The sequence below is a fragment of the Cololabis saira genome, chromosome 11 (genome assembly GCF_033807715.1).
Source record: "Cololabis saira isolate AMF1-May2022 chromosome 11, fColSai1.1, whole genome shotgun sequence".
NCBI lineage: Eukaryota > Metazoa > Chordata > Actinopteri > Beloniformes > Belonidae > Cololabis > Cololabis saira.
The window spans coordinates 41,259,217-41,282,656 of NC_084597.1; the positions used below are offsets into that span (position 1 = coordinate 41,259,217).

The 23,440-nt window shown below is 42.6% G+C and overlaps 1 protein-coding gene across 1 annotated transcript in view; it reads right to left on the minus strand.

Moving 5' to 3' along the window:
- Positions 1-20,194, minus strand: part of LOC133454776 (LIM homeobox transcription factor 1-beta-like) — a 61,055-nt gene extending 40,861 nt beyond the window's left edge. The window contains exons 1-2 of the mRNA XM_061733499.1: positions 19,995-20,194; positions 17,593-17,779 (exon numbers count right to left, since the gene is read on the minus strand). Of these exons, the coding sequence (XP_061589483.1) occupies positions 17,593-17,779; positions 19,995-20,130 (323 nt within the window). The 5' untranslated portion in view covers positions 20,131-20,194. The remainder of the gene's footprint in view (positions 1-17,592; positions 17,780-19,994) is intronic.
- Between the last annotated feature and the right edge of the window lie 3,246 nt (positions 20,195-23,440).

A 23,440-nucleotide genomic window follows, 5' to 3' on the forward strand; every position in this document is an offset into this window, starting at 1 on the left:
CAGAGATAGGATTGTGTGTGGCACAAATAGCTCTACAATGAAAGAGAGACTACTCAGAGAAGAGAATCTGACACTGAATAAATGTCTGCAGATATGCAGAGCTGCCGAGCTGTCGAGAGAAAACAGCAAACCAATGCAAGGACAGACGGTAGAAGAAGTTCATGCACTGAAACAAACTGAAAAGAACAGAAAAGGAACTGATATGATATCGGTTGTAAGTTTTTTGGCAAAACACATGAGAGAAACAAAAGCAAATGCCAAGCTTTTGGCAAGACATGTAAAAAGTGTGGGAAAGCAAATCATTTTGCAGCACAATGCAAATCAAGAACAGAGGACAGCAGAAAATATAAACAAGTACATGTCATCTCAGAGCGTGACAGTGGCATGTGTGAGGACATTATGACAATAATAGAAGTGAATGGGAATAAGGAGAATGTAAACCAAGTGGGGAGAGCCACAGTCGTGGACAACACCTCTTTGCAAGAATGATGATTGACAAAACATGGTTAATTTCCAGATAGACTCCTGGCTCTCAAAACTGGTGCTACACCAGCCCCAGGTCTTTGCTGGGCCAGGTCTAGAACCGCTTCACGTCGGGGGCTGGGGGCGGGGCTGGGGACGGTGTTACTGAACAACTGAAGCAGAATAAACACGGAAGAGCGCAGTTTTTAAACAACGGAGCGTTGAAGACGGCGGTTAAGTTAGCAGACTCTTTTATTATTACATCCATTTATTTAATGGATGTAAAACAGAAGCAGCAGTGGTCTACGGTACAATCCATCAACAGTAACGTCGGCGGGCTCCGTGCCCGCCGATGGAGCGGCAGCGTCGCGTCCGAGCCCGCGGGGGAGCGTTCCAGCCCTGGGACGCTTGGACGCGAGGCTGCCGCTCGATCGGCGGGTTCCCGGCCCGCGGGGACGCCTCCCAGCCCACTCCCAGCCCCCGTCCCAGCCCGCGTCCCAGCCCGCGGTTCTGGTTCCACGTTACACCAACGCAGAGCCTACGTAACCTGTTACGTAACCTACGCCGTAGGTTACAGGCGTAGCTACAACTGATAGATTTCATCTATTAAACCAACATTTATCTTCCTAAATGATTTATTTCATCCAGCGTAATTCTCAACAAAGCTGCAGGTTTCTCCCCCGGGAAGATGGCGCAGGTTGAGCCGGCTGAGGAGCTGCTGTGCCCCGGGGCTGCCGGCTCTCGAGTCAAATTTCTTAACAGGCGTTATTTGGATAAACTGAGCCCAGGTAGGGGATCTTAAAGGTTACTTTTAAGCCTGAAAAAAATATTAAAATAATAATAATAAAGTGCCATATTAACAGCGCTACAGCTGAAATTAAAACAGCTTTTGGCTCTCAGCTTCCTGATCAGGGTAGGGATGGAAACGAGGGGGAGTGGTGGTGACGTATACAGTAACGTAATGACGTGGCTCTCTCGCCAGCACCAGCTTGTGTAAAAGCAAGCGGTTCTTACTTAGAACCAACCGCGAACCGGCTCTAGCACCAGCACTAGCACCAGCCCTGGAACCAGCTTGGTGTAAAAGGGGTAACACAGGCCCTGGGCCAAAGGTGGCACTGGTTTGTTTTCATTCCATAACAAGGACTACTTGGGGACAGTGGACTATTTTTCCAACTTTTGGGAAGTAAATTACCTACCGGACACTAAGAGTAGTACAGTTATCAGAAAGCTTAAAGCACACTTTGCCCGATAGTGAATACCTGACATAGTCATTTCTGATAATGGGCCACAATATTCCACACAAGAATTTCGAAGATTCAGTCAAATGTGGGAATTTAAACACAAAACATCTTCACCGGGATACGCCCAAAGCAACGGGAAAGCTGAGTCTGCAGTAAAGACAGCCAAACATCTAATGCAGAAAGCTGCAGCTGCTCGACAGGATCCATACCTAGCTATATTAGACCATCAGAACACACCGAGCCAAGGTCTTAACACAAGCCCAGCACAGAGACTTTTGAGCAGGAGGACCAGGACACTGCTTCCCGTCAAAGACACTCTGTTGGAGCCAGCAATAACGGACAACACACAAGGACTGATAAGAAACAGACAAAGACAGGAGAAATATTACACCGGCACAGCAAAAGACATGGACACTCTGAAAGAAGGGGACAGTGTGAGAGTGCTGCCATTTGAGCCACATAAAGTCTGGAAACCAGCAAAACATTAAATATGTGAGTCATAGATCTTATGTGGTCAAACTGGAGTCTGGAGGTGTTTTAAGAATAAATCCTTGTCACCTCAGACACAACTACGGCACTGACACACATACAACAGGGACTGTGTTACATACGCCACAAGAGGTGATGGTGGAACAGAGTCAAGCAGGGGTCCAGACCAGCTGTCACTACAAGGTCGGGACGGCAGGTTGTCAAGCCCCACTACCTGAAGGACTTTTGTCAGTGATAACGATAACAGCAATAAGTAACAAATTATGTTGATGTTGTGTTTATGTATAATTTAATTGTTGAAATCTTGGTTTCAAAAAACAGTAAGGATTCAAGTTGCACAGTATCCAAAATGATATTCCTAATTAATATTACCGGGTGGTGATGGAAATGCTCTTTATTATTTTAAGACCAAGTGTGATGGTCATATGTGATATATGTTAAAGAAGAGAAGAAAGGACTTAACTTCAAAACAAAAAAGAAACAATGTCCCAATAGGATTGTTGTTCCTAGTTTAAGGTGTCCAGGGAACACATTTGAGTGTGACACTGTACACAAAGTGATGCTGATCAGTACATGTTTGTGAGATGTTCATACAATAAAGTTATAAGTAAGCATGGATATTGCTTTAACCGTCCATTCTGTATGGTTTAGTGTGACTACAAACGGAACAGAATGAAACAGTGGTAGAGGAGTGGCGGTAGAGGAATAGCGGTAAATGAGTGGTGGTAGAGGACTGCTGGTAGAGGCGTAGCAGTAAAGGTGTGATGGTAGAGATTTGTGGTAAAAGAGTGGTTGTTGAGGTTTAGCAGCAGGGGAGTGGCAGAGGAGTGGTGGTAGAGGTGTGGCGATAGGGAATGTTGGTACAGGAGTGGTGGTAAAGGACTGGTAGTAGGGAAAGAGGGTAGAGGAGTGGTGGTAGAGGTATAGAGGTAGATAAGTGGTGGTAGAGGAGTTGCGATAGAGGGCGGGTGGTAGAGGCGTGGCGCTAGGGCTAGGGAATAGTTGTAGAGGAGTGATGGTAGAGGAATGGTGGTAGAGGAGTGGTGTTAGGGAATGGTGGTAGAGGAGTGGCAGTAGAGGAGTGGCAGTACAGGAGTGGCGATATATATAGGAATGGGGGTACAGGAATGTTGTTAGAGAAGTGGTAGTAGGGAATGAGGGTAGATGGAGCGGTGGTAGCGGAAAAGCGGTAGATGATTGGCGGTAGAGGACTGGTGGTAAAGGTGTGGCGCTAGGGAATGGTGGTAGAGTGGTGGTAGAGGAGTGGTAGTAAAGGAGTGGTAATAGAGGAGTTGTGATAGAGGAGAGGTAAAGAATTGGTGGTAGAGGAATGGTGGTAGAAGAGTGGTGGAAGCAGAGTGGTGGTAGAGGAGTTGCGGTAGAAGTGTGATGGTAGGGAATGGTGGTAGAGGAATGGCGGTAGATGAGTAGCAGTGAGTAATGTTGATAGAGGAGTGGTGGTAGAGGAGTGATGGTAGGGAATGAGTGTAGAGTAGTGGTGGTAGAGGAATAGCGGTAGAGGCGTGGCACTAGGGAATGGTGGTAAAAGAGTGGCAGTAGATGAGTGGTGTTAGAGGACTGGTGGTAGAGGCGTTGTGGTAGGGAATGGTAGTATAGGAACAGCGGTAGAGGAGTGATGGTAGGGAATGGTGGTAAAGGAGTGAGGGAAGAGGAGTGATGGTAGGGAATGGTGGTAAAAGAGTGGCAGTAGATGAGTGGTGTTAGAGGACTGGTGGTAGAGGCGTTGTGGTAGGGAATGGTAGTATAGGAACAGCGGTAGAGGAGTGATGGTATGGAATGGTGGTAAAGGAGTGAGGGAAGAGGAGTGATGGTAGGGAATGGTGGTAAAAGAGTGATGGTAAGGAATGGTGGTAAAGGAGTGATGGTAAGGGAATGGTGGTAGGGGAGTGGCAGAGTGAGGAATCAGAATCAGAATTATGTTTATTTGGCCAAGTCAGGTCAAACAAGACTGAAAGCTGGAAACCTGGGATCTCTGATCCCTCAGCTCTGCATCCAGTACAGTCATTCATGAAGAACTGTAACCACTACATGGACAAGGACTGCTGGGAAAACCTCTGTCAAACATTACAGTAACGTTGAAAGACTATTTTGCAAAAATAGCAGCCTTTTGTTGGAATTGTTCAGAGGCAAAAACAGCGACTCTGGGCTCAGAGGTGTCGGGGACCTTCAGCCTGTTATGATAATAATACATGAGATGATGTTGTCTTTGCTTCATGTGCTGCATTAAAATGTACCAACCACTCCCCAAATGTAATTTTTTCAGGAAATGAGAACTTCCTCATACATCCTCACACCTCCAACAACTGCCGGAGCAGTGTTTGACGTCAGCGTGGGGTTAGAGGAGCAGCTCACCATGATACCAGCAGGACAAGAGTCTAAAGACATAATGAAACCTAACCTGCCAAGTTTTCATGAAGGCTTGTTTTTCCAGTGCCGAGCTCTGCCGTCGATCAGCAGTATCTAAACTAAACCGGCCTTTAAGCAGCTCCTGCTGGTGTTTCTCTAGGTTGACTTAGACCTTTCTCTTTTCTTTGCCCCCCACTCCCAGGAGGCCCAGTCCTCAACAGCCTATTGCATCAGAGTCCATAATGTACTCCTGAATCCTCACCTGCAGGGGTCTCTGATTAATGTTAAACTCACAACGTCCTCTGGGTTCAAATAAAACAAACCTGCTCAGCTCTGCTGTGACATTTCCCTCATGGCTCCTTGAACAATGATGAACAATGAAGGCTTTTACTGCAGAAAACAGAGGGAACGCTACAGCAGCTCAAGAAGACAGTATATTAATATTGCATACAGTTAAGATTTGATTTCTTTGTATCAAAAATGCAACATTTAAATTAAAAACATAGCCAAATAAGAGAAAATTGGCAGGACCAATGCAAATATTCCCACAGGACGTCCAATGCACTGATTTATGCGTTCAAGAAACAGCAAACCTAATCTGGTGTCCATAAAGACTAGCATAGATCAATAAACAGCTGAATGACTGACAGATGGAGGTGAAGGTTGGTTCTCAGGTCAAGACTCAAAACCAGATTGAAGAGCCTTTTTTTTTCAAAGCTGGCCTTTTTGCTTTATTGTATGTTTATATGTTTTTTTTTTATTATTATTTCATTCATACTGTAACGGGCGACCCTCAGCTTCCAGCAGGAAGTTTGAGGCATTGGTGGCACAAAGACAACCAAGAGGGGCCAACCAACAGAGACAACATGACCACCCCTCAGACTCCTCAAGAGTGAAATGGGTGTTCTTGTGACACATGAAGCCTTCTAAACACACTCCTCTGATAACTTCACCTCACCAAAAAATGTATAATTAAAGTAAAATAAAAAATAAAATACAATAAGATATTGGTATTTATCTCATTAATTAAACATTCACATTATATTAATTAAATTATCTGAAATCAAAATGTCTTTTACTAACTGGACCTATGATGAGGAATAAGAGGATATTGTGACATTATGAGGTTGTTCACCACAGAAACACAAGACTGGGGTCTGAGGAAAGAAGCTGTGGAAAATGTAATTTCCAGCTCAGTTAATAGTCACAAAAACATTTTAAATCTCGAACAAATATCTGTAGTGGATTAACTTTGGGGCCAAAAACAAAAACCATTTCAATTTGTTTATTTATCTTCTTTTTTTAAGGGATTTAAATAAAACAATGTAAAGAAGGCAGATTTGATGGAGAAAGGAAATAAAACAGTTACTGCATCACAGGGCTCGTTTTGGATAATTAGTCTTTAACACGACCCTGTATAACAAGCTGGGCAATGACATGTAAATCCTAGTGAGATTGCTTGCAATCTTGAAGAAATATGAACTTTTGAGCTGAGTATTATAATCAAATACTCAGATTTGCCATACCTTTACCTGCCATTGTTTATATAATAATTGCTCGGGGTTTATGTTTATGTTTATGTTTATGTTTATGTTCTGGATCTATGGAAAGCGTCTAGAGACAACATCTGTTGTATTAGACGCTATATAAATAAAATTGAATTGAATAGATTGCATCCTTGTATATAAAATCCTCCATGGTCTGGCTCCACCTCCATTAAATATATTTATAAAGAAAAACATGAACAGGTTAACCAGAGCAGGATCTAGAGGTGACTGTATCGCCCCATTCAGAAAAAGTGCTTTTGGGCAGTCAGCGTTTTCATACGGAGCATCTCATACATGGAACACAGTAGCAAATGTCATACGACACAAACCCACCCTCACCTCCTTCATTAAACACTGAAGAACAAGCTTTACAGAATTAAGTCTGCACTCATGTTACATCTTAGTGTATTTTATTGTATGTTTTATCTTATATCTTAGTGTATTTTATCGTATTTTCTTCTATTGTGTATTTATTAGTGTATTTTACTGCTGTGTGTCATCAATTCTTGGACTGTATGTAATGTATGTGTCTGGAACCTTCTTTTACATCAACCAGGGACTAAACATGCAAATTAACCACTGGCTATAATCTAGCATATTTACATGAAAATAATATTATTAATATGTACTGTCTCTGGTTCTTTTCTTTTAAAAATAAAATACAAATACAATACAAATCCTCGGCATTACTCCTATTTTTTTGTTTCTCTGGTTTTTTTTTTCCCCTTCCTATGGGCAGAAATATGTGCCACTAGAAACTGAATTTGAATAATTTATATTTGAATTTGAATTGCTCAACTTGAATCATTGCATTGAAAAACTGAATCTACATTCAGTTCTCACAATTCAAATTCAGTACTTGCAATTCAATTTCAATTTTACTGTGCCAGACATCCGGGTCTCCCGGAGGAAAAGCAATCGAGTGCAGATACAAAGAACTCCTTTTCACGTAGCCTACTATAACCTCTATTTTCTTTCAACGACATAAACAACCAATGGGAGCTAGGTATTTCGAAACCTATTGTGTTTTCTCCATTCTGTGTAAAAAGTGTAGATTTATATCTTGCCGTTTTGTAGAAAAATTTCTGCTGAGGAGTGTGTGAAGATTTGCGGCAACGGGTGACACGTGACGAGTGCGCGCAGGGAGGAGAGGGGGACAGAGGGGGGAGGAGCATCCAAGAGTTTTTACAGGCCTGCAGCTGTTAGAGAGCTCTGATTTTTTTCGTTTCTTTTTCTGAACACATTATTTAGTGGCTACTCTCAGGTTGGAAGGACCATTTCACCCAGTATAAAAAGAAATGTTACGCCGTAGGCAGAGCCGTCTGGGAGATTTGCGAGGCCCTGTGCGAAATGGCCGGGGGGGGGCCCTCGTGCGTGAGCGTAGCGAGCGCGCACAAAATTTTAGGGTTTTTCGGTCGGATCGGGTGTCTATATGCACAATTTTAACTCTCCAATTAGCAAAATACTGCATACCTTCCCCTGCCTCATCATCATCTCTTGCCTCGACGCGGGGCCCCACGGCTGCTTGAGACCCGGTCGGATCGGTGATTTTTGTAACAAATTTATCAAACGAGCCTTTCAGAGAGGCATTAAACTCTTCCATTTTCTTTAGTTTTTTTCTTTTTTCATCCCCTGATGGAAATTTCCTGAAACTGTCTTGTTCTCTCGACATTGTGTGACAGTTTGTTCCAACTCCACCGTCTGGATCAGAGCAGCTTGTGTCTGCGCTTGGTCTGATCAGTTGTATTGAACAACAGACACGCGCATCATTGCACATATATTTATTGATATGCACAGACTAGTACACATTTAGGTCTGTAATGGAACGTGACTGTTGATATTTATAAGGGAAAAAAGGAAAAAACATTTTTTGAAAAAAAAAAAAAAAATTTTTTTAAAAACGGCCCATAGCGCGAGGCCCCTTGGGGCGCCGCGCGAGGCCCCGTGCGGTAACACGGTTCGCACACCCCTTGCGGCGGCCCTGGCCGTTGGCTCTGCGTTGGTGTAACATGGATGAGGCCTCAAACCTCACCTTGCTCTCAATCGAGAGGGACATCGCCATTGATAAGAGCAAAGTGATTGAAAGGTTTGCGGCGATGAAGAACCGGCTGATCGTTAAATGTGCCCCGCCCCCTCCTTGAATGGAAATATGTTTTGATGTGGTTTTCTGCTCACTGCTGGATGAAACCATCATTGGTAAGCTGTCATAATATTAATTATTTCTGATAACATTGTCATGACGCTGAATATATGGCCTTTCCTATATTGTTTGTTGCTGTTTGACCGCCGTGTCGCTGGGTAATTGTGTTAAATACATGTCGCAGCACATTGTAAACTGTTGTCGTGTAGGTTGAACACGTGTGTCTGAATTGTGCTACTCGGCGAATACGACATCTATGGCTAAGATGAAAACTTAGCCTTAAAAATAAAAATATCCCTACGATAAGTCATAATTATGAGATAGAAAATCGAAATTATGAGATATAAAGTCGAAATTATGAGATATAAAGTCATAATTATGAGATAGAAAGTCAAAATTATGAGATAGAAAGTCATAATTATGAGACAGAAAGTCGAAATTATGAGATAGAAAGTCGAAATTATGAGATAGAAAGTCGAAATTACGAGATAGAAAGTCATAATTATGAGATAGAAAGTCAAAATTACGAGATAGAAAGTCATAATTGAGATAGAAAGTCGAAATTATGAGATAAAAAGTCAAAAGTATGAGATAGAAAGTCGAAATTATGAGATAGAAAGTCATAATTATGAGATAAATAGTTGAAATTATGACTATTTTTATTTTTAAGGCTAAGATTTCATCTTATTTTTTTCTTTTACTGGTGGAAATGGGCTTCCATAGACATCATTGGATGTCATTTGATTTTTATCTCCAGTTTGATACTTATATCTTAAAGTCTGCATTAGGCTTATAATTAGGTTTGACATAATGACTGGTAAATCCATGGTGCTGAAACCTCATTTGAATAGTTCTGACCGTGTCCCCTGCGTGCTGTGGTTGTGTGTCAGAGGCGCTGATCTGTGGCATTTTTTTAGCGATTATGTTTTAACGGGGATGTTTAGGCCACAAGTGCCCATCTAGAATGCTTCGCCCCCCCTAGGCTGGGACCCCTGCTCCGCCCCTGCCTGTAAGGGAGAAGATTACAATTCATGTACATTTATTTCATATTCAGTGGTTCATTGCTGTTTAGAACTTTATTTCATGTTGATAAGAAGATGTCACAATTTATAATGTTGTGATATTTCATTAGTATAATTTATGCAGTGTATTGACACACATTTTGTATTGGACTGTATTTCAGTTTTACAGAAACGGCAGTAAAACCATACTCTTTGGGAAAAAAAAGGTTTGCTGGAGTTTGTTGTTAGCTATCCATCAAGCCGTTGTTCGGGTACATGACCGCGAGGACGGAATAGTAAAAAGACATCTACTCAGCGGGCAGATCGTCACAAGGAGAGGAATCTTCATACAGAGTGCCAACATCATCATCTTCATCACCACCCCTGCTCACACCAGGTAAACAGCAATACTGCGTGATGTTGATAAAACAAGAGGTGACAATGGAGTCTACAGAAGAGGAAAATAAAGGTCAACTTGAGATAAGCCAATTGCTGTACCGAATGTCCTTGAGTCAGCTGGGGATGATAAAATCAGTGCTGGAGAACCTATCACTCATGATATCCGAACGCACACGGCAGTACGTAGAACAACAGTCAGAGCTACGGCTGTCTGCTGAATAGAATTTTCACTCTGCTGATGGCCATAAGCAAACTACCCACATAGAGCCTACAGTCCATGTACTGAGATCACCCACACCACCAACGCAGCGCCTGAATGTCTCATATGTCACACAGCGGTTCTCTACTATCCAGCATGAAGACATTCCTGCATCACAACGACATGGTAGACCAATGACAAAACTTAACTGGCCATCGCCAGAGCACCGCAAACCCAGCAGGTTTCAGAGCCCGCCACACAAACCCACTGAAACCGGTGATACAAACAACATCAGTGACATGGCTAGGTATCTAGCACGCAGAGACATTGTCACTTCCAGTCTTACCAAGTTCGATGATTCACCTGAAAATTATCGGGCTTGGAGGATGTCCTTTAAGAACGTCATTGATGGTCTACTATTCAGTGCCAATGAAGAGCTTGACTTTCTGGTTAAGTGGTTGGGAAGTGAGTCTGCAAAACATGTGAAGAGAATGTGTGCAGTGCATATAAGTGATCCAGATCTCGGCCTGCACAAAGCTTGGCAACGCTTGGAAGAATGCTTCGGGTCTGCGGAAGTAATCGAAAGGTCCCTCTTCGACAGGCAGGACAAATTCCCTAAAATCACCAATAAAGACCCTATGCAACTGAGGGAGCTCAGCGACCTACTCCAAGAGTTGGAATCGGCTAAGTTCGAGGGTTACCTGACTGGTTTGGGGTATCTAGACACTCCACGTGGTATTGCACCTATTGTGGAGAAATTGTCCTACAACATTCAAGAGAAGTGGATCTCACAGGGTTCCAGATACAAAGATGAGAATCTAGTTGCCTTTCCCCCTTTTGAATTCTTCTGTGATTTCATCAGCCGAGAGGCAAGAGCTCGCAATGACCCAAGTTTTAGGCTCTCGACGACTTATGCACCCTATATTAAGCCAGAGCAGCCATGCAAGACAAGGCAAGAGCATGATAACTGTACATAAGACCGATGTCACACAAGAGAAAGAGCCAAAAGATGGTTCAGGCTTCACGACTGGTGATGTTAAAAAGCTATGCCCTCTCCATAAAAAGCCGCACCCTTTAGCTCGCTGCAGAGGATTCCGAAGCAAGCCTCTCGAAGAGTGCAAGGCTTTTCTCAGAGACAACGGTATTTGCTTTAAATGTTGTTCCACAGCAACTCACCAAGCCAAGAACTGCACCGCAGCCATCAAGTGCAAGGAATGTGAAAGTGATAGCCACATCGCTGCACTTAATCCAGGACCTGCCCCGTCTGAGCATGGTGGGGAGGGAGATGGAGAGCCAGCCCAATCTACAGTCACCTCAAAATATACTGATTTTTGTGGAAAGGGTCAAAGCAGCAGATCCTGTTCAAACATTTGCCTGGTTAATATATTCCCAGAAACACACCCAGAGAGCGCCACAAGAGCATATGTTGTGCTTGATGACCACAGCAATCGGTCACTTGCACGGTCTGAGCTTTTTGATATGTTCCACATCAAAGGGTCAGACTCTCCGTTCACACTTCGTACTTGTGCAGGTACGACTCTGATGACTGGAAGAAGTGCTAAAGGATTTGTGGTGGAATCTGTGGATGGAACCACAAAAGTGTCTCTACCCTTGCTGATAGAGTGTAATAACATTCCTACCGACAGAGCTGAAATACCTACGCCAGAGGCGGCGTTGCATCATTCCCATCTCAAAGCAATAGCACACAGCATACCACCTTTGGATTCTAAAGCACAGATCCTCCTCCTACTAGGCTGCGACATCCTTAGAGTGCATAAGGTGCAGGAGCAGCGGAACGGTCCAAATGATGGCCCCTACGCACAGCGACTCGACCTTGGATGGGTCATCATAGGAGAAGTCTGCCTTGAGGCAGCCCATAAACCTACAGACATCCAAACCTACCACACCAATGTGCTAGAGAACCAACGCCCTTCATTCTTCAGACCATGTCCGAACAAGATCCAGGTGAAGGAGCAGTACGTTCCGAAGCCAGCACATCAAGTTGCCGCAGCACAAGGCACCTGCAATATCCAAGAGGACAGCTTGGGAAGCTCTATCTTCAATACATCTGCAGATGACAACAAGATTGGACTCTCTATTGAAGACAGACAGTTCTTGGAAGTCATGGACAAAGAGATGTATATGGATGACAGTAACAGCTGGGTGGCACCACTGCCATTCAGAAGACTACGTCAGCGACTCCCAAACAACCGAGAGCAGGCCCTTATGCGACTTAACTCTTTTCAGCGCATGCTGGAGAAAAGGCCCGACATGAACAGTCACTTCATCACATTCATGCAGAATATTTTCGACTGTGACCACGCTGAGCTGACTTCTACATTGAAGGATGGACAAGAATGCTGGTACTTACCTACGTTTGGGGTTTACCACCCGCAGAAACCAGGCCAGATTTGTGTCGTCTTCGATTCCAGTGCAAAGTGGAAAGGCGTGTCATTGAATGATGTTCTCTTGACTGGTCCGGACTTAAATAACTCATAGGCGTACTGATGCGATTCAGACGGGAACCGATTGCTGTCTCTGTGGACATCGAGCAAATGTTCCACAGCTTTGTTGTGAGAAAAGATCACAGGAATTTTCTATGTTTCCTCTGCTACGAGGACAACGACCCCAGCAAGAACATATGTGAGTACCGAATGAAGGTTCACGTATTCGGCAACAGTCCCTCGCCTGCGGTTGCAATCTATGGTCTTCGGCGTGCTGCAGCTCACGGTGAAGGTGAATATGGATCTGTTGCCAAGGAGTTCATTGAAAGAGAGCTCTATGTGGACGATGGACTCTTGTCGAGGCCCACAACACGTGAAGTCGTTGACTTGGTGAGGCGGACACAGGAGATGCTTGCAGTGTCGAACCTGCGACTTCACAAAGTAGCTTCTAATAAGCAAGATGTTATGGAAGCTTTCCCTGCCGAGGAACGAGCAAAGGGACTAAAAGACCTGAACTTGGATGTCGATCCCACTCCCATTCAACAGAGCCTTGGGGTAAGCTGGGATCTGAAGAAAGATGTCTTCACATTTCAAGTAGCAGAATCAATGAAGCCCTTCACACGTCGGGGTGTCCTAGCTACTGTCAATGGAGTCTTCGATCCACTGGGATTTGTTTCACCTGTTACCATACAGGGAAAGATCTCGCTACGGGAACTCACTAATGAAGCCTCAGATTGGGACTCTCCTATTCCTCCAGAAAAGGAAGATGAGTGGAACGCTTGGAGAAGTTCTCTTCAAGACCTCAGGCAGTTAGAGATTCCAAGACCCTATTCTGCTTCGACAATTTCAACAGCAACAAGAAGGGAGCTGCACGTGTTCTCTGATGCTTCCGAGAAAGCTATCGCAGCTGTCGCCTATCTCCAAGTTACTGATGCTGATCAAAATTGTCAATTAGGATTTGTCATTGGAAAAGCAAAGTTAGCTCCTCAGTCAGCCCACACTATTCCAAGATTGGAACTGGGAGCTGCCGTCCTGGCGGTGGAGGTTGCAAGCTAGCTAGCTAGTCACAAGCGAAATAGACATGGCTCTGGACGATGTCAAGTTCTACACTGTCCTGGGTTACATTAACAACCAAACAAGAAGGTTCTACCTCTATGTAAGCAACAGAGTGCAGCGTATAAGGAGGTCTTCTGAACCAACCCAGTGGCACTACATCTCCACGAGTCATAACCCTGCTGACATTGCTACACGTTCTGTGCCTGCAGCCATGTTGGGCAAGACAACCTGGCTCAAAGGACCAGAGTTTCTGCTACAAGCAGCAGAACAGTCTACACCTGAAGCCTTTGATCTAATCAAGTCTAATTCAGACAAAGAGGTACGGGCACACATCACTGATGTCTCCAAGGATCGAACCCACCTTGAATCTCACAGATTCGAGTGTTTCTCCTCATGGAAGAGGCTTGTGCGAGCCATCAGCTGACTCATCCACATTGTAGAATCCTACAAGGTGACAAACAAAGCCCAGGATCAAACTTGCGGTTCATGGCATTACTGCAAGCAGCCTTGTACAGTTGAAGAACTGAAGAAAGCTGAACTCGTCATCATCAAATGCGTGCAGAGAGAAGCTTACAAGGACGAGCTGGACTGCATAGCAGCTGGAAGGGACCCCTCAAGAAGTTGTCCTCTGAGGAAACTCAACCCCTACTGCGATGAAGACGGACTCCTGAGGATAGGAGGACGGCTCAGACAATCAGAACTTGGCTACAAGGAAAGCATCCTCTTATTATCCCGGGACGGAGCCACATCGCAAAGCTGCTTGTGAAACACTATCACCAACGGGTGATGCACCAAAGCAGAGTTTTCACTGAAGGTGCACTGTGCACTGCAGGATATTGGATCATGGGAGCAAGGAGGTTGATCAAAAGCATCCTTCACAACTGCATTATATGCAACAAACTCAGAGGAAGAGTTACAGAGCAGAGGATGGCCGACCTACCCCACGATCGCCTGAGTAGTGACCCTCCATTCAGCTGCGTGGGACTGGACATCTTCGGCCCCTGGCATGTGATCACAAGACGGATAAGAGGAGGACAAGCGAACAGTAAAAGATGGGCTGTTTTCTTTACTTGCCTAAGTACATGCGCCGTCCACATTGATCGAGTCAATGGACACGTCAAGCTTTATCAATGCACTGCGCAGGTTCTTTAGTCTGCGAGGACCTGCCAAGCAGATTCAACCAAATTGTGGAACTAATTTCGTGGGCGACATCAGAGAGTTGGGTTTTCTGCTATCCGACCCCAACATGCTTAGCATCAGAAGGTATTTGGGAGAAGAAGGATGCTCATGGATCCTAAACTCGCCTCATTCATCCCATATGGGAGGATCCTGGGAAAGGATGATAGGCATATCAAGGCGTATCCTCAACTCCATGCTGCTCCAGACTAGCCCTTCTCGCCTGACTTACGAAGTGCTCTCCTCCCTGATGGCAGATGTTACTGCCATAATCAATGACAGACCCCATACCCCTATTTCAATGGATCCAGACTTTCCATTTCTCCTGACGCCGGCTATGCTTCCAACCCAGAAGGTGTGCACTCCACTTCCTCCTCCAGGAAGTTTCACTGATGCGGATCTCTACAGACAGCAGTGGAAACAGGTTCAGCATCTTGCAAACACCTTAGAGACGCGAATATCTCACAACACTACTAAGTCGCAGCAAGTGGCAAAACAAAAGCCTTGACCTCAAAGTAGGCGATTTGGTCTTACTCAAAGATGCACAAGCCAAGCGCAATGACTGGCCTATGGGGCTCGTCAGTAAGACATTCCCAGACAAAGATGGGAAGACAAGAAGAATTGAAGTGAAGATCAGCAAGCATGGGACAGCTAAGACATTCTTGAGACACATATCTGAGACAGTGCTTATCATGTGTCCTAAAGACTGAATATGTCTTAGTTTATGTTATAGTGGCATACTTTAGTAGACCAGGCGGGGAGTGTCTTGTCACCTGTTCAGAACTTGTCACCTGTTCAGTTGTAATATTACTGACACCTAGTGGGCAATGCTAGTATTATTTTATTTCTGCCAGTACTTTTCCACTCACTTCTGTCAGTAGTGTTCAATTAGTTACCCACATGTGCTCATTAGTGCAGTGGACACCAAACAGTGTACATGTAAAGACGTTTTCTCCTGATATAAGCCTTGAAGTTGATATGTGTGTAAGTAGATATGCAAAATATTGTTGATTTGAGAGCTTATATATAAAGATGGCTTCGTGTAAGCAAAAAGTTATTGTAATTTGTTTGATAAATGTGAGTTGCTCATGTGATTTTCTTACTCTCCAATGTGGAGGCCTATGCTAAGCTAAAACTGTGCATTGCCTATGTTGTTAGTCTTATCACCTGTAAGGGAGAGGATTACAATTCATGTACATTTATTTCATATTCAGTAGTTCATTGCTGTTTACTCGTAGTTCCTAGAGTATCTAAATGTAGATTTGGAGGGCGGGCGTTCTGCTATCAGGCACCATTACTATGGAACCAACTTCCAATCTGGGTTAAGGAGGCTGACACCACCTCCACCTTTAAAACTAAACTTAAAACCTTTCTGTTTAGTAAAGCCTATAGTTACTGTTTAGTAAACCTCTAGCTGGTGTTGGTAAATCTCTAGGTAGTGTAAACTCTAGTGTGTTAGAGTCAGTAGTCATAGTTGCAGCTATAGAACAAAACTATAATAGTTAGTCTCAAATATAGCTTCGCGGTAGATATGCTGCTATAGGCTTATGCTGCAGGGGGGCACCGACATGATCCGCTGGGCGATGCCTCTTACCCTTCTTCTCCTCTCCTTTTCCCTGCCTCTCTTCACCATTACCATTTTTATTTATTATAAATATCTCATAGCTATCATTTTTGTCCATCGTTCCTGTAGTTTCTTGTGCCCCCCTTTTTTCTCTTTTGTGCATGTTTGCAGGCTGGAGCCTCGGGAGCTGCGTTCTGGCCTGTGTTCCCCCCTCATCCCCGGTCATCCCGTTGCTGCTTCCACCTGCCTACGTGGATGTCTGCTGTTGCTGCTTCCGCCTGCCTGCACCCCCTCCTCTGGTCATCCCGCTGCTGCTTCCACATGACTGTTGTGTGCTGCTGACGCAACCCCCCCCTCTGGTCCTGCTCAAGGTTTCTTCCCTCCTAAAGGGGAGTTTTTCTCCCACTATGGGAGTTTTTACCTGCCATTGTTCATGTAATAATTGCTCGGGGGTTTATGTTTATGTTTATGTTTATGTTCATGTTCTGGATCTCTGGAAAGCGTCTAGAGACAACATCTGTTGTATTAGACGCTATATAAATAAAATTGAATTGAAATTGAATTGAATTTAGTACTTTATTTCATGTTGATAAGAAGATTCCACAATTTATAATGTTGTGATATTTAATTTGTATAATTTATGCAGTATATTGACACACATTTTGCATTGTACCGTATTTCAGTTTTACAGAAACGACAGTAAAGCCATACTCTTTAGAAGAAAACGGTTTGCTGGAGTTTGTTGTTTGCTATCCATCAAGCCGTTGTTCCGGTACATGACCGACGGAATACTTTTTACACAGAATGGAGAAAACACAATAGGTTTCGAAATATCTAGCTCCCATTGGTCGTTTATATCGTTGAAAAAAAATAGAGGTTATAGTAGGCTACGTGAAAAGGATTTCTTTGTATCTGCACTCGATTGCTCTTCGTCCGGAAGACCCGGATGTCTGGCACAGTAACTCCAGTAAATTGAAATTGAATTGCAAGAACTGAATTTGAATTGTGAGAACTGAATGTAGATTCAGTTTTTCAATGCAATGATTCAAATTAAACAATACAAATTCAAATTATGTGATTCAGATTCAGTTTTTTAATGCAATTATTCAAGTTGAGCAATTCAAATTCAAATATAAATTATTCAAATTCAGTTTCTAGTGGCACATATTTCTGCCCATACCTTCCCCCTGTTTTTGGGACTAGCTCGATCCTGCTCCTGCACGCGGGCCCGTGGGCCTCCGTGAGGCGGCCTGGTCCGCGAGACGAGCCTGGTCCTGCTCAAGGTTTCTTCCCTCCTAAAGGGGAGTTTTTCCTTGCCACTGTTTGGCTTAAGGTTTTCTCCCACTAGGGGAGTTTTTACCTGCCATTGTTTATGTAATAACTGCTCGGGGGTCATGTTCTGGGTATGGGTCTCTGGAAAGCGTCTAGAGACAACTCTGTTGTATTAGACGCTATATAAATAAAATTGAATTGAATTGAATTGAATTGATGTTGAGGTTGGACTCACAGCTGGTAGTCGCTCCTGCAGTACAGCCTCGTGTCCTTGAAGTAGCAGGTGGCGGTGAGCGGCTGCCGGCACGCGGCACACTGCAGACACTCCTCGTGCCAGGACGCGTCGTTGACCCGCAGCAGGAAGCGGTCGGAGATGACGCGCGTGCAGCCCTCGCACACCGCGCGCGGGGGAGAGTCGCCACCTGAGAGAGCAGGTAGAAAATAAAAGCACCTGAGACATCCACACAGAGTATGGCAAGCCGCTTTAACATTTAATGGCTAAGTTTGACTATCCGGAATTAACATAGCAGATATCTACAACTGCATTTTCAAGGTCAAGGTTTACTTTATTAATCTCCCGAGGGAGAAATTGTTCTCGGAGTAAAAGCCACAATGCTGCAGTACAGACAGACACAGACGGCACATTAAAAACATCAACAACACCATCAACATTAACGGAGGCATGTGCAAACACTTGCAATAGCGCTGTGCAAAAACAATAAATTAGTGCAAATTGTTAAAAGTTATGCTAGTATCATCAGACTTTTTAACCTTCCTGAACATGATAGCAGCAGCAGTTGTTAACCAATCCACGTGGGCCGTCTTATCTCAGCCTCCTATCTTTCTCTCTAACCACTCGGGGGAGTTCATTGATAAGTTTGACTGATTGTGGAATAAAGGAGCGCTTGTACCTATTGTACTTACACAGGGGGAGCCTGTATCTCCTGCCAGAGCTCATCAGCTCTGACTAGTCAGAATTGTCATTCAAGATATCTATAACGTCATTTTGACTAATCAAAACTCTAATTCAAGATATCTGTAATTACATTTTCACAAGGCAGATTGGAAGTTAAAGATATCTCCAATTTGAAATATCTCTAATTAAAATTCATTTCAAGATATCTATAACTTGATTATAGATACAATTAAATTATGACTATCCGTAATTCCAGTTTGAGATATCTACAACATCATTTTTAAAGATATCTTGAACTGGAATTATGACTAGTCAGAATTAAATTGTAGATATCTGAAACTGGAATTACAGCTAGTCGTAATTCACATTGCAGATATTTGCAACTGAATTGTAGATATCTGTAATTAGAAACCCCACACACATGAATGGCAACAGTGATGTCATTTGTCCCGGGCAGAATGACGTTGTTGATATCTGAAATCACAATTGTGGACAGGAAGAATGTAAATGTAGATATCTGAAATGCTCTTTTTGACTATAAGAATTGAATTGCGGATATCTGCAACACATCTAGGTGTTAAATATTAAAACGGCTTGCCATACACAAAGAGACTGGATTTACAAACGCGCGCTGGTCTGTGGGCGCGCGTCACGGCGTTTAGTGTCTGTGGAGGAGAAGAGAGTGAGTTCAGATTTGACTGTTTTCACCGACACTTTTTAAAAGCAGAAGGCCCATAATATAAATTGAGGTCTGGCCTGAAACGTTTCTGCTGATATCAAAACACGCAACAAAAAAAGATTTCCATTCGCGTGTTTCAGTGACCTCGCGAGAAATTTGCAAACCTCCAGTTTCTCCCGTAAAGAAGTCATTTGATGCCTCCCATCACTTAGCGAGTGAGTTCCAGCTACTCCCATCAGGACGCAGATTCATAGTCCCCAGAACTATAGGAACACACGAGACACAGCTCTGTCCCTGCTGCTGCTTCTCTTTTACACAAATCCTAACGCATTTTATGTAGGCCTATTACTGAGGTCTATCCTGCTTTTAGCTTATTTATTTATATTTATTAGAAATCCTGACCTTGGTTTTTACTTTCTTTATTCATTCATTGTTATTTGCCTTGTGGGCAACATCTACTTTTATCATGTTAGTGAGCATTGTGAGAACCTGCCATGTCTGTCTTGTGCTGTTGCAAACCTTTTCACTGTTTTTGTCCTGTGTCAAATTAATGACAGTAAAGATTGTGTGTGAGATGCCTTCCATCTACTGCAAAAAAAAATCTACCTACGGGTATTAATAAAGTTAACTTGAACTTGATTTTTAATATAAAATCCAATGAATGTCTCTGCTTCATAATGATAATAATAATTGTAATGATTGTAATAATAATAATAATAATAATAATAATAATAATAATAATAACAATAATAATAATAATAATAATAATTGTAATAATAATAATAAATCATTGTTACTTTCTATCCGTATAAAAATATTCCAAAGACTTTTTCACGTTCAGTTCACTTACAAAATAAATGTGACGGAATCAACATTTGAAGCTGTGATCAAAACAAATGTGCTAATAATAAGATCCCGTCTCTGTCTGGATTTTTGTCCAGTAATCAGCGACAAAAAAGGAGACTAAAACCGAAAAGAATGAAATTAAATGAAATAGGCGCAGTTTTGCGCCTGGCGTGCGTGTGCGCTCATGTGAACTCACCGATCAGGACGTGCAGGGAGCCGGTTGAGTGCAGGCGCTCCTCCACCTTCACGTTGTCCAGCATCTTTCCCCGCGAGGAGAGGCTGCTGGCAGGCTCGCGCCTCTGCGCACGTGGCGCACTTGTTGCCGACTCCATAAACTGAGATCAGATCTCCGGGGGGGCGGTCTGGCGTCCACGCACCCCGAGGGCCGCGGGAAACACTCCACTGCGGCGGGAGCAAAGGAAAGAAAGGAAAATATTTATCTGTATTGGTCTCCGAGAGAGATGCGACTGTAGATCCAGAGGGCTGGAGAGAGACTGCAGCGGGATGTGGCACCCACAACACGAGTGTCTCTGTCAGGAGGGTCACAGACACAAACCAGAAACCACAAACCAGAAACCACAAACAAGAAACCAGAATCCAGAAACCCACCCCCTGAGTCCACGCGCGGATCCGCCTCCGCTGCAGGCGCGTGGACTCATAACAATCGTCCATGTGGGTTTTAATCACATTTGTTTCAATCACATCAACGGTTGCCGACGGCAGATCTGCGGGGGCAATTTCCATATATATATATATATATACATATATATATATATATATATATATATATATATATATATATATATATATATATATATATATATATATATATATATATATAGCTATATCTTTATTAGGATAAACAGAAAATAATGAAATACTAGACTAATCAGATTTACAGTTTAAAATATATAAATTAAACTATAAATATAATCTATTTAGATATATAGATTATATTCTGTTATGGAAAATGTATTATTCATCTATGTTTAATAATTTGAGTTTTTTCTCAGGTAAGTTAATATTGGATCGTCTTTGTTTACAATTACAACTTAATTGTTTCAATATTATTATTCTTTTTTTTATTATTTGATGCTGGTAAAGTTATTAAAAATAGTAGTAAACATTATTCTGGTCAGATTTTTGTGTCGGTTATGCTGTGACATTTCTTTTAAAATGAACATTTTTTTTCTAGTGAAATTAAAATATTCTCATAATAATCCCCCCACCCCCAAACCCTAAAACACGCTATTTAGAGATATTAAATTAATACATTCCACAAAGAAATTGGAGGAAAAAACGAATATATATAAATTGGGATTTGAATTGTTAATTAAACAATAGGCCAGGATTTACTCTACTTTTCAAAGCAAACATTTTAATAGCAATCTGAATTGTAACAGAAATATCTCAGATTTGTCATAATTGGACATAAAACTCAATACCATCTCGTAATTATCACATTTTTAAATCTGTGTTCTGATGCAATTTTTCACCTGTGAAATTTAAAAATTTTGTCAGATGAGCAGTAAAGGAAAAGTATTTATGTCGATGTGGTAGTAGAAGCGTTATTATCAGCAGAGCTGAGACGGCCCCGTAATAATCTGCAAAATGTTGAACAGCCGCCACCAATCATCACAACCTGCGTCACACACGCAGATACTAGAGTTTGTGGTTTGGAGCAGTTTGACATCGCGCATCTTCATCGAGGTATATATCCCAGCTGTTAAATTTCATTACAAGACAGGTTGAAATCATCTTCCAGATCAGCGGTCGGCAACCCAAAATGATGAAATAGCCATATTGGACCAAAAACACAAAAAACAAATACTGTATGTCTGGAGCCGCAAAAATGAAAAGTCTTGTATCAGCCTTAGAATGAAGGCAGCACATGCTGCATGTTTCTATATTAGTTAGAACTGGGGGAAGATTTTTTTTTCATTATGCACTTCGAGAAAAAAGTGGAAATGTCGAGAAAAAAGTCGAAATGTCGAGATAAAAAAGGAAAGGAAAAAGGAAGAAAAAAAGAGGAAAAAGGAAAAAAGAGAAAAACGAAAAAAAGAAGAAAAAAAGAAGAAATAAATAGAAAAAAAAGAAGAAGAAAAAAGGAAAAAAGAAAAAGAAGAAAAAAATGGAAAAAAGGACAAACATTTTTGAATAAGCTCCAGTGAGCCACTACGGCGGCTCTAGAGCCGCGGGTTGCCGAGCCCCGCTCCAGATCAACGAGCAGCTGCACGACACTAATAAAGCCGCTTTTTTCTTTGCTGCTGCGCTCCCTGACCTCCTCTGACGCGGCTGCGGAACCGGGGGCAGCTTTTATTAACGGAAATTAAAACACTGAGTAAAGAAAAGCGGCTAACCTCCAGTCCGCGCACGCGAGGAGCTTTCAGAGAGTGGCGCTATTAAGATGGGGATCATCATTAATCCGTTTCTTTCCATTTAACCGTTCTTTTTCCGAACGGGTCATCCAGAGGTCATCCAGAGGTCCTGCGGGCATCTGGCGTGGGAATTTTGGATTTTTGGAGAGGAGCGGAGACCTCACGAGGCAAATGAACGTTGCTTTAAGATGCACATCTGCTGTAGGCATACTATTAACTGTGTAATTCTGTTTATTGGCTGATAAAAGAATTGAAAACAGCTGCTCTATGGATATTTTTTTGTTGTGAATAAAAGCTGTCCAACACACCATGAACAGATTTATCGTTACTCTTAGATGGTTGGCAGGTCTGAGCACAGTCACAGCTTATACATTGTTTGAGGGGGGGGGCATAATTTTGTTTAAAGGCCACTTTCATTAAATATGAGGTAGTTCATAACCTTTTAATATGATAGCAGGTTTGTTATAATTTAAAAAGAAAACAGACTCGATTTGTGGATCTTAAATTAAAATCAAAGCCTTAACATTGAGTCAGGATAAAGATGTGGGAGTTTGTTATTTCTCAAATAAAGTAAGAATAAAGTTGTAATCCCAGAGGGATAAAGCAGGCTGTAATGTCACAGTACAATATTTAAAGTCTCAAGGGGAAGCAAACAATACTCCCAAACAAACCAGGCTTATTGTCTTCAGGAGCCTGTGGCAGGACTGAAAAACTGGAACACTGTCGGGAAAGAAAGTCCAAAATAAAATAAAATAAAATAAAACAAAATAGTCAAATCAACATGTTATCAACTGTTGTCCCTTTGAAGAAGGAAAAATAAGAGCTGCAGGTTTACACTTGTGACATTAAAACTCAAAACCTTTTATTGCAACATAATTCATATAATTTTACACAGTTTTATCATGTAAAATTATAATCTAGGTGTTTTGATATAATAACCTTTTTTTCTCAGAAAGACATATTTATATTTCTCTTAATAGCCAGACTTTAGTCTCATAAATTGCATGTTTATCCTAGAAGATTTTTTTTTCTCTCCTCAGGATCGTCTTTAAATGCCATCACACAAGATTCACAGAGCTGAAAATGTGTTTCTGCGGTGCTGTGTGGACTGATATCCATGGCGATGATACGGCATGGATGCAGTCACCGCCCCTGAAAAAAATGGACCAGAGGAAATCCCTTCTCTCTGAATGTCAAGGTGGGCTTCAGAAACCCAGTCCCCTGTAACCGTCAATACTTTCAAAGATCTGCAGTGAGTTTCCAC